Source organism: Tachysurus vachellii, chromosome 6 (assembly GCF_030014155.1).
Source record: "Tachysurus vachellii isolate PV-2020 chromosome 6, HZAU_Pvac_v1, whole genome shotgun sequence".
In the NCBI taxonomy this organism is placed as follows: domain Eukaryota; kingdom Metazoa; phylum Chordata; class Actinopteri; order Siluriformes; family Bagridae; genus Tachysurus; species Tachysurus vachellii.
In genome coordinates this window covers 19,192,885-19,205,130 of record NC_083465.1, presented here as the reverse complement: position 1 = coordinate 19,205,130, position 12,246 = coordinate 19,192,885, and the positions used below count along the sequence as shown (strand labels likewise).

The window sequence follows — 12,246 nt, the reverse complement described above, 5'->3', positions numbered from 1 at the left end:
CATGACTGCTGCATGTATGTAGTTATGCTGCCATTATTTTCTTTTTCCCAGACACACATTGCGTCTGAAGAATAATAATGTACAGTTGCATGACAGAGGAAGGGGGGGTATTAAGGCAAAAACCCCTTTGAAGTGTGTGTGTCTTCAGGGTCTTAAATCTACAATGCAAAGAACTTGAAAATGAACAAAAAAAAGTTATTCAATAAGTAAATTAAAACAACATATATAGCTTTATATGTTTGCTGCACACCTTCATGGTTGGGGGTTCAATTCCCCCCTCTGCTATGTGTGTGTGGAGTTTGCATGTATTCCCCATGCCTTGGGGATTTCCTCCCCAGTCCAAAGACGTGTATTGTAGGCTGATTGGCGTCTCTAAATCATCTGTGGTGTGTGAGTATGTGCACAATTGTGCCGTACAATAGATCGTATTTACGGTGTAGCCTACCTATTGCCCAGAGTCTTCTGAGAATCCTGGTTCCTTGTGACCTAGTAGGATAAGTGGTGTAGAGAAAGGATGGAATATAATATAACAGGCCTAAGCTGCCAAGAGTAACCTTTCCAATACTGTTATTCTGAGTCAGTCCTGTGTCAGGGGTGTAGGGTTGAAAATGGCATCACACACCTGACCATAAACATCAAATGTGTCAAAAATGAGGCGTGAAAGAAGTCTCACTCGAGAGTAACAGCCAAGAGATGCCAGCCAATCAGAAAAGAGTAAGATTAAAGATTTAACAAAAGTGGATGTTTAAGAGTGAAATGATTCATATATTACAATAAGAGAAACATGGTAATGATAATGGTAATGGTTTCTTTCTTGCTAAACATGTAATAAATTATTTGTTGATAATTGGGTTAGAAGCTAATGAATGGTAGCTGGTCAATTTATCTTCATTGAGGAACTGGAAACAATCTGGGTATGCTTTAAAAGAAAATGCATTCAGGAACAACACATTAATAGTTTTTATCTGTTTAAAGTTGCAATAAATGTTGTGAGAAATTTGTGAAAACTTTATCACTCTTCATTTCCCCTCTCTCTTAAAGAAAATAATAGAGAAGCTGCATAATGGAGAAATGACATAATGGAGAAAGCGAACAGCACAGAGTTCTCCACCCTTAAGACTTTCCCTGTGGTGGAAAATGTCAAATGAAGAGCTATTACTGACTTAATTCTTCTTTCCAAAATATTAAATAAATCATAAATGAATGAGATCCATTTCACAGGCAGAGAGACTCAACAATTATGGTTGTTAAATCACAATTTGGGCAAACAAAATAGAACTGGACATCCCTTGCCACAAGCAGTCAGCGTTCACCTGAAGCCTGGTTGAGACACAGCAAAGAGAATAATGTTAACACATTAGTGCATCCCTGTATGTTCTGGCTGTACTAACATGCAGAAAAAACACCTGGCTGCACTAACGCTGAGGGGGAAAATACCTGGTATGAAGCAAGCCTTTAAGAGGAGGAAATCAATTTTAATGTGGAGGAAATCAGTCATGGTGATGAAGAACTTCAATCCATTCCGGATCTGTAGGAAGCAGGATAGGATTGTGTACATGGTGCCTCTTAGGCTGTCTCCATGTGTATGTGGCCCAGCTTTAAATGTAGACTTAACTTGTGGTTTTACACACACACACACACACACGGCTGTGTGTCAGCTCCACTAGCAGGAAGTATACAATGGTTCTGAGTGGCTGTGTATCTAACAGTGCATGTTTATGCATCAGCAAAAGGAAGGTGTGCCTGACCTGCACCTGTGGGAGAAAGAGATCAGACCTGGGAAAAGAATATTAGCTTGATTTAATCAGTACTTCCTCCCTTGCCAATATGACAGATGGCCCAGGGCCTTGACAGGGAGATGGGGATCATAGCTGTCCCAAAGCTCACAGTGTCAGGTTTCTCTTATCCTTGCTCAGGGGAGGAAAGGGAATCTCAATGCTGATGCTTATGAAACTCACATTGCTGACAGTTGCCAATCCTGGAGGCTCTGGAATTTTCAAGTATTACTGTCAAGAGTTAGTGTCGATGTAATCAAAGGCTTGGGAGAAAAGCTCACTTACAACTTTGAATACTTGCCACCACTTGTACCAACCGCTAATAAAGAGTTTTAACAAATCTTTCATCAGCAAACCGGTTCAGCTGGTTTAATGATGTCAAAATGCAGGAGTTAGAAAAATGGTGGTGTTTTAGTGTTTTTTTCTATGAAACCTGCATGCTGGCAGCTCTTATTGGATGACAATATAACCAGCAAGAAAAGCTACTTGCCTATTCAGTTACACTGCACACCAAACCTTTTGTTAATTTACATCTAATGCAAAAAGGTCCAAGTAAGATTCACCATTAGGTTGCAATTGTTTTGCTCTCCCTCATGTATGCAAGACTATGCTAGATCTACTTCAGTCTCATTTACTGAATTATATTACAGCCAAACAACCCTGCAGTCCCATAGTACAAAACTAAAAACTACAGCTTTCCAACAAGAGTTAAGGGAGAACTATGGAGTTTGTTGTAGGTGTAGTATTAGTAAATAAACAAATAAAGGTTGATGTCGGATTTTGATTAAAATGTGTTTTTTTGGGTCACATCAGTTAATCATGTAGCAACTTTAAGAACAAAAAGGCTATCAGGGGAGGGAAAAGTGAAAGTTTGAAAGTGTAATTAAAGCAAATTGTACAGATTGAAAAGTCCTAGAATAAATGAAGAAAAGACTCCTTTCTTTCTAAAAATGACGGTCATTAACTTGCTCTCTAATGAGCCGACTGAACTCTACACTACACTGCTACCGTGATATCTCACTAATACTTTACTGTCTGTAATCACCATGCAGTTCTTATAACATTGTTACATCTTTTCGATCAATTACAAATATATATAACTGTAAATTCATTGCATATACCCTATTTCAGCTGCATTTATGTATATCTGCACATACACTGTATATTTATTGGTTACTGTTAAAAACAATGTACATAATGCCCACATTGCACACCATATATGATTTGTTTTAGACATATTCTTGTGCACATCTACCTGCTATAGACTTTACACATCTGAACGTGTATTTTTCTATTTTCACTGCTTGTAGATGCTAAAAGGCATTTATTTCATTGTTGTGTACCTGTAATATGAACCGTCAATAGTTCCATTTCTCTTACTACCTATCTGTCATGGTCAGAAGTACTCAGTTTTTAAATACTGACTAAAGGGCTGTGTTATACTAGGCAACAGGAAGTCATTCGGCAGAAATGAAGAAACAGCAACAATTTTGAGTACATTTGAGTAATTGTACATGAACATTAAGAGCAGTTTGTCAGTACAACACTAAGCCATATTACCTATATAGTCTATGCAGATTGAGACAAAGCCCTGAATCTCTCTGAACAGACTTGGCACTCTCAGGTGAGAAATTAATCCATTATGAAAGGTTCTTCCATTTTACCAAAATTTTACCAACAGAAGATGAAATCCCAAAATCAGATTTCAACCAGGTTGCCAAATGTGATGATATAAACTTTGCTTTCCAAACTGAAAAATAAAAAAGAACAAGCCAGGAGGAAAGAGCATTGGTTGTATATTTTATTTTATGTACAGCATGTAAAAAATTCCACTGATCTGAGGACAGTGGTCGAGTGTCTTTGCACTGGCACTCGCACAACTGTCCACCTTCAAAAACCTTTTCAGGAAGGAACCAAAAAAAAAAAAAATGTAAAAAAAAAAAAGAGGAGATCCATAAAAAGTACAAGAACCTACCATTGAAATGCAGTGGTGAGACGCTTTGCGCTTAGCAGTGAGCTTTAAATATACCTCCGCTCGGGTTTGGCTCCCTTCCCCCACCTCCCTTCCTCCCTGGTTTCCATGCTCACTGAAGTGGCTCTTTAAATTCTCAAGGCCCTATAAAAGGTCAACTGCTGACTAGAAAGACGCTTTCTCTTCCACCTGAAGGAGAAACAAGTCTACAAACCTGCAGCATAAGAACATTTCAATTCTGCGTGGTGCTCAGAGCACATGGGTATGGAATTCATAGTACCATAACAGCAGGTTTAAGGTTTTTTTTAAAGCTTTAATAAAGATGTGATGCATAGGAGTTTACACTTCTGTCCATTTCTCCAGTGGAAATTTTCTTTTGAGGGAAACGGTGGTGGGAAGGAAAACAAATACAGGTTGAAAAACGGACTAACTGCAATGATACAGTGTACACAACTAGTTCCTGAAAGCATCTTTGTTTCTCATCCATGTCCAAACCTGATAGAAAAGAAGTCACTTTCCAGGCGCTGGGTGTGATAGTTTGAACCAGAGGGCTGCTGAGTGTGTCCACCGTTCACAGCCGTAAAACTCTAAATTAGTGTTCGTTGTACGAGTGTCCAGCAGGCCACTGAAGGTACAGATAAAGTGCTTTTCTTTACATGACACATTAAATAATTAAAGCAAGTACATACGAAACTCTGATTCTCATACAAGCCATGACACAATTTCCCAAGGCCCTCAGACCAAGAGCATCAAAACAATAAAAAATGAAAATAATCAAGGAAAAAAAAAAAAAAAACATTTCCGCAAAGGGACAGGCCGTTTGAAGAAATTCGGCCCTCTGGTGAAAATAGATCTAATCAATGACAACATACTGCATGTTTTAAGACCTACACAACGATCTCTAGATGCAGAATACAAAAAAGTGTTTCACATTTTCAGTTTTGAAAAAAGTAAAAAGACCTTAGAGCTGTGTTATTTACCATCATATGGATGTCTGTCTTTTCCTGCTTAAGTGGATTAGGTAAATGTCACTAGAGCAGGCTGCCTGATGGTATCCATGATGGATTCATTAGCTATAGCAACTCCACTGGCAGGCAGGCAGATCTTCACCAACAGAAAACAGCAGCGGTGGGATCGACAGTATGAGACTGTAGCAAGGTTGCCTGTGCTTCACCGGCAATAAATACATTCGGATGTAGTGTTGAGCTACTCATTATACTAAAACAGATGTCCTGAACAAATTGATAGGGTAGAAAAACAGGTGGAGAAAAAAGTTCTCTTTGTGTTTCCCAGATTTTCCGGCCTGCTTGCTCTCTCAAGCCCTCAACTGCTCTGCATGTTGGCTGATTTCTCCTTCAAGGCAGGTGGAAAAAAAAGCACCTTCACTCATGAGTTCTGTAGAAAATGCACTCCATCCTGGTTGGGAATGACAGGAGGGGAGCATGGGGTCCTGAATCCAGCCAGAGTCCAGCCTTCCCCTCTTTCACTCCTAAAACAACAAACATGCACCACATCAGTCAATAAAAACACTCTCTGGACTGCCACATGTATATATAATGTTTTTTTGGGGGGTTGTGTGCATCAGTGGTTACAATAGAGTTTTTAGTTATTCTCAGCTAATAGAACAGTAAAATCATATAACAGCTAGGAAATCGATTATGAATAATGGACATTTGTTTGTATTGCTGACAGAAATAATATTTCTCCCCATTATGACAAAGATTATTTTAATGTACAAGTTTAGCTTCTAAAACCATACCAAATATGGCTATTAATTCTGGCCAGTAACAATGTTTATTGTAGCTTAGCTCCATTTCACATACTTGTCCAGCTTTCCCACTCTGAATCAGGGGAAAAAATAGCACATCACATTCTGAATTTTGGTGAAAAAATAAAACTGGACCAAATGATATCATCTGACTAGACAGCTTAACAGAACCTTCCCAAAACCTTCCCACTCATAGTCTTTTTTTTAGACAAAACATGTATGGTATTCAACTAAACTGTCAGGAGAAAAAGATTCAGTCAATGAGTCAATATTTAACATCATTAATTAATGTCAATGTTCTTAAAAAAATTTTTGATCTAAAAGTTGTCTCCAAGTCACAGACTTAAAAGAAACGTTTTAAAAATGAGTGTGTTAACCTTAAAATAAAAAATAAATAAAATGATATTTATGAATCTATATATTTGAATAAAAGCATTTTCTAAACCGGCAAATTACTTCACAAAGACTCACAAACAAATAACATGAAGTTAATGTTATCAAGTTGAAGCATACGGATAGATTTACAGACAACCTTTAAAAAGGTATTGTTAAATGAAAAGCATTCACCCTGTCACCGAGTTGGAGTTCAATGCTGCAGCCACCTCCCTCTACCCACTTAATCACAAAACTATCTTGGTCTTCTGTGAGCTCGTATTTGGAAGAGGACAGATAACACAACCCTCGTAGTGTTAGGCTATTCTGGGTTGCAAAATCTGTTTCCTTTTCCCATTTTGAACTGTAACAGTCTATGTACGAGCACAGGAACAAAACATCTCAGATGCATCTTAGCTTCACCTGACCATGCATGCCAGACAGACAAAGTCTTCAGTCCCAAAACGTAAAGGGAAGTTTAAATTAAGAAAGTGAAATATGAAACTAATTTATGTAATCTACTTAAATTATATAACGAGCTTAGTTAGAGCAAACAAATCCTTAGGCATATTTACAGCAACTTTGCAAACATTCTTGACCTTGCTAATAGGTAATTAAAGCTAGTTACCTGCAGCCACAGTCAACCTATAATCAATGTCGAGATATTTATTACTAGAGTAATAAAACTTGTATGCGACATGTGTTACAATTCCATGTCAGGGTACACCCAATTCTTTTATTCCCTCAGCAGATCACATCCCTCCAAATCCACAGGCGATATTAACGTGGCAAGCTACCAAGTTAACATTAGCAAACAGCCTAACACACTTCAAATAACTAATGCGTACAGTGCTCAAATATTGCAATCCATATGGCTCAACACTAAATGGTCACCAGACTCATTCACATAAGGGTCAGATTTGCTTAAATTGCTTAAACCAAGCTGCTGCATGCCAAGCCACACTACATCCTGAACCTGGTGTCATTTGCCACAGAAATCTACAGAAAAATAGAAAAACAGGATGTTGTACAGAGAATTTGTACAGAGTATACACAGATGGACAAGGGTGCTGAATATCCAAATACTTGAAATTATTATTAAAAAACTGAAAAGTTCAGATACCTCACCTATGTCTCGCAGTGTGACAGTAGCGAGGTGATTTCAGAGCTCATGTGACCCACTGCTTTTGCCGCCTCAATGATGGCTCGCCGGTACATGCCCTTTTTCTTGCGGTTGAAGCGCAGCCGAAAGAACTCACGAAAGGGTGAAAGTTTAGCCACGGAAAGCTGTGAGGTGGTGGGGGACCCAAACCAGGCCACTTTGGCTTCAGGCCATGGTGCATCTGCCTCATCCCCCTCTCGCCGTGTGCCACTAATGCTCAAAATTCTGGCTGGCCACCAGGGGAAGCCATGTATCTTACCCCAAACCACATCACCAATGGTTACAGCGTGGCCCTCCTCCGTTATGCACTTGCTCATGCTACGCGTATGTAACCTCACAGTCAGTGGTGGCACCGTCCTACCCTCGGCCCGTGATGCTGATGATGTCGTCGACACAGAGGATGATACACCTATAACATGCTCGCCAGGTGCCAGTTCGCACAACTCTGGTGACGTCCCATCTGAACTAAACGACTTGGACTCGTCCAGACTGTCACTGCTACACACTGAAAGACTGGACGAATCTGCCTTGCGCTTTCCAAAGTTGATTAGGAGTGTAAGATCACCGTGCCGCTCAGTTTCTTCACCTGACCACAGTTCCAGGGCATTTTTGTCCCCAGAATCGTCAGGTCGAGCCAGCCCCGAACCAGGAATCCTGGGACTTCTGCGCCTTGCTTCTCCTACAAGTTCTGCCTCATACATAGATACACGCTCCACACCGTCCCCACGAGACTTTAAGCGGATTTTGGGCGAAGGGATGTCCTGATCAGTCAGCTTTGGGAGTTTGAGCTTGGGGATAGACACAGTAAGGCCAGTCCGTATAGACTCAATAGCAGATCGCGTCTCTTTTCTGGGCTCGCGACTGTTGTCATGCTCCCCAAGCCCATTCTGCATCAGCTGCTTGGGGCAGAAAGGCTTCACAGAACCATGAACTCTGGATGGGATTTTCATTACCTCCCCTTTTCCTTGTGGAGTGCTATATGAGATCTTTATCACTGGGCTGTGAGGCACTACATCAACTCCTGGGAACTTCTCATCTTCCTTTCTCTCTTTTCGACAACGCTTGCTTTCAAAGCATTGCGCCTCATCTCGCCGCTTGGTTTCCTTTGAGGCATCTCCATCCTCCTTCCTGAGTCCTTTAGGTGGGGCCTCCTTAGCAAGTTCCTCCCCTTGTGGTGCATTCTCCTTCCTGGAAGGCCTGGACACAGTTGACCCATCTTTACTGTCCTCGTCACTGGTGACCGTGTTCTTGCATTTCTCACATAGCACCTGTCTAGGTCGAAGTCTAATGGTGCTCATGGTCATGCGGCCAGGCTCTCGAGACCGTCTCTTCTTTCTTTTGATTGGTCGAGGTGGAGGTTGAGGAACCCACTGACTGTATGTGTGCCGTACCCACATGGGCTGAGGAAAAGGAGCACCCTCAAAGTAGGGAGGGTAGGTAGGCTGGCCTGGCTGTACTGGGATGGGTAAGGGGATGGCAGGTGGCTTTTCGGGCTCTGTGTTCTCATCCTTTGGTCGCTGGGCTGACTGAATGGCTGGTTTGGAGCACGGTTCCTCATTCATCATCTCAGATTCTTGTTTGGATATAAGAGGCTCTTCTGACTTTTCTACAACATCTGGCAAGCAGAACAACCCAGTCCTAGATGGAACAAAACAAACAGAGCTCTAAAAGCAATATGAAAAACAAATCACAGTCTCTTAGACAAGTTTAAATGTGTATGCAACCATAAATGTACAAATCTGACTAATGTATCCAACTAATTAAAATAGTTCTTCATAAATAAACACATTACAAAATGCAGAGATGTTTACTGAACTAGTTCTTGATTTGAACCAGCTCTAATAGGAAGATGAACAGTACATATCAAGTATAGCAAGTTTGAAATTTTATGTAGCAGCAGTGATTTCCTACTCTGCTACATGCTACATGTCCCAACATGCAGGGTGGTACCAGAGGTCCCTGCAACTGAAATTATCGCTGCACAACAAGTCTAAAAGCTTACGAGGTGCGTAAATTGTATCAAGATGTCAAAAACTGTTTGAAATAGTCCATTTTAAAACCTAATCATAAAATGCAGAATACTCATACTAATGGTTAGATAGTCATCTAACTGCCTTTTGGAAAACGTAAATCAAATTGAACTATGAAACACTGGGACATTGTTTTTCCTGTACAGAAGTCTGACCTCAGGTTTCTGCTGCAGATCAGTCCAAAAATAAATTCACACGTCCTCTTTGTGAAGCACAACACTGACGTGTATTGGGCAGGAACTCAAGACCATTTTGTTGCAATCAGTGAAGAGTGGCTATAGTTAAAGCAGTACACACAGTGGCTCGTCTCTGTCAGAGACAGCAAACAAAGAGACCAACAGGCCTGCCTCACAACAGCCCCCTCCACACTCATTGAACAAAAACAGTCCCATCAGCCACCAGGGATGAAGCAAAGGAGAGCCTGGAGATTTGGTTGTTTTCACATCCTGCCTGATATTTGATTGTGTGGTGATTATTAATTAATCCCTATAAGAAAAGGCTCCCCTCCCCTCATGTAGTCCTTTGAGACTTTGGATAAAAGAAATGCCTGTCTAGCATGTCTTTAGAAGAAAAAAAAAAATCCATGTACAGTTATTCGCTGGCCTATTCAAAAATGTAGGCCACAATATTTTTAGAACACTACAAAATTTCTGCTTCATCTGTTTTTTTAAATGACTTGACATTGGCGATATTTTTTGTGCCTACTCCATCCGAACGATAATGAAACACCAAATGAGCAAAGAGATTATATAGGAAAGGTTAGACTAGCCTGACTGAGGTAGGAAAGCTGTACAAATTGTCCTAGCCATGTAGAGGATAAGAGGGTCCGAGTAGCAATGACTCAGCTTCAGTATGATTCAACTTGCACGCTGACACGACAGCAATTATAAAAATACAGGAAATGACGAATTATTTAACAATGAGTAATGAGGAAATGGCAGGATTTTGTATTATAAATTTTTTTTTTATACCAATTACCGTTAGAAATAAAGCTATAACAGAACAAAAGATTAGATCAAACCAGATTCAATGGTTAACAGCTATTTTTTTAAATACCATTCAAAAGTGTGCTTTTTGAGAATGAATCGTTAATAAGGGAAAACATGAGATCTCAATTATAGAGATTATGTATAAGAGAATGTTTAATACAAAACAGATTTAAAACCTTAGTGCCTTTGGGAGTGACCAGCACAATATATTCATTCATTTCCTGGAACACAGCTCAAATTGGGTTGGGTGACACAGCAATATGATACTGATATTGTTATATATTAAGATCATGATACAATGTTGTGCATCAAGTGCCATCAGATTTTGGTGCTTTATTAAAACCATCAGTCACCGATACACTGGACGTTTCCTTATGATTCCACCCTGTCTGTGCATTAAATTGGTCTAATTTTACACAGCATAAAAATTAAATGAAGATATTTAATAATGCAGTTACTTTAAAGGACTCAGTGAAAAAACGTTGTGATACTTGTTGCGTATTGTAAAGTTTTAAAATGTCATATCACCAACATTTGTAGATAAAATACAGTCGTTCAAACCTAGAGCCTCAGCAGTACCTTGCTATAGACATAGACATTTGTCAGAACATCTTGATTCTTTAGAAACCTTGCATACACTGCTTAAACTTACCTACAGATCTATCTATCTATCTCTCTATACAATAAGAAAGAAAAGATTCTACTGTAGCTTTATATAAACAGTAGTTTTTAAAGGCTACTATACAGAGACATAAACATGGCAAAGTATGTTCACACCGTCCACCCAAAACCATACATCCCACTTAGTAATAAATGCTACATGTATATATTAACTAGACATATATCCTACAAGTTCAACAAAGGTCAGTAGCGTTGGTTTGGTCACTGACACCCCACCTGTCTTTGTCTTGGAAGAAAGATGGCCTTTTCAGCAGGTTCAAATTCTCTACTATATTGAACCACTAAACAAATAAACAAAATAGCTTTATTGGATACTCAATATTTCTTATGTTTTTATGGAAATGTGTCAGATATACAGTTGTGAAGACTGTAGGTAACAGCCACATAATAAGAAAGGGTAACACACACCCAAGGCAATCTGCTTCACATGTGACTATGGACAAGTTCCTTATGAAATGTCGATTAAAAGGCCATGATATTAACCTTACAAATAGAAGCTGAGCAAAGCCACATATAAAATACCTGCATAAAACATGACAAACCTGGATCTGTAATCAACTACAATTGAATGAGTATTTCTGCTAGCAGCCACAAGCTACAACAATGAGAGATTATCCTTCTCTGGACAAAAAGCAGGAATAAAAACAAAATATCTGTTGTTTTATATGAAGCCGAAGGCGCACTTAAACCACACAGTGTAAACAATGCACATTGTGTGAATGCAGGATTATGGGATTATAAGATACACATATTTTACAGGGGGCTAAATGGCTAACTTTAGCTGGCAGGTAATCTTACTGAATGGATCATTTCTATCATATCCGACCATGACAAAATGCATAGAATTGTAGAATAAAATTGTTATACGTATATAAATATATGTAAGACGTGAACTGTGTGTGTAGAACACATTTTGCTGTCCTAATCCATCTTTGGCTTTGAATAAATAGGGGGCCTGCTTGTCTTTGCCTGGCCTCTTGTTGATGGATAGCGTTTGCTTAGTTAGCCAAATTAGCTTAGCTTAGCTTATGGCCTTAGCGCGTTTAAAGCAGACATAAGAATAAAAATAATGAAACACACTTACTTTTTGTTGCAATCGAGCAAAATCCCGGTGTAGTTCCTATCTCGGTAAGTGAGCGTCACCACCAGTGTGTCATTCACTATCTGTTCGATAGTGACCGGAATCCGGGAGCCGGCCCGCAGCTCCTCGGCCGCGGCCTCCATGTTTCCTGGATGAAGTGTCCGGCTTGGCGCTGCTCGTTCCACGGCGCCCGAGCCGAGCGCGTCGGCCTCAGATCCTCGCTCCTTCTGCTAGCGAGCACGGGAGGCTACACAGGGCCACGGAATGACGCCATCAACCCACCGGCGCAATTACAGCCGCGCGGCCAGCCGTGACATCACAAAGAGGCAAGAGAGGAATCCGTTAGCGCGCGAGCCTCCACTTCAATTCGTGTTTTCTTCTCATCCAGGTTTCCGAGTTTTGAAAAGATGTTAACA

At 40.1% G+C, this 12,246-nt stretch overlaps 1 protein-coding gene across 4 annotated transcripts; it reads right to left on the bottom strand.

The window, feature by feature from the left end:
- Window positions 1-3,563: 3,563 nt before the first annotated feature.
- Window positions 3,564-12,241, bottom strand: pwwp2b (PWWP domain containing 2B). Of its 4 annotated transcripts, none has more exons than XR_009648639.1 (4): window positions 11,834-12,240; window positions 7,016-8,687; window positions 5,507-6,886; window positions 3,564-5,236 (listed from the first exon to the last, which is right to left on the bottom strand). XR_009648639.1 is itself a non-coding variant. In XM_060872751.1 (4 exons), exons 1-2 carry the CDS (start codon window positions 11,971-11,973, stop codon window positions 7,016-7,018), a joined length of 1,812 nt encoding a protein of 603 aa, XP_060728734.1. In that variant the 5' UTR covers window positions 11,974-12,241; the 3' UTR covers window positions 3,564-5,236; window positions 6,864-6,886. The 4 variants fall into 4 exon arrangements, 3 of the variants coding, with proteins under 3 accessions (XP_060728734.1, XP_060728731.1, XP_060728732.1); XM_060872751.1 differs by having other exon boundaries at window positions 6,864-6,886; window positions 11,834-12,241; XM_060872748.1 differs by having other exon boundaries at window positions 3,564-6,886.
- Between the last annotated feature and the right edge of the window lie 5 nt (window positions 12,242-12,246).

What these genes read in the sequence shown, in the direction of transcription:
- pwwp2b (XM_060872751.1), bottom strand. Translation starts at nt 11,973, where the DNA reads ATGGAGGCCGCGGCCGAGGAGCTGCGGGCCGGCTCCCGGATTCCGGTC. An exon ending in TTGCTCGATTGCAACAAAAA is followed by an intron (nt 8,688 to 11,833) that starts GTAAGTGTGTTT and finishes TGTTCCATCTAG; the next exon opens with GACTGGGTTGTTCTGCTTGC.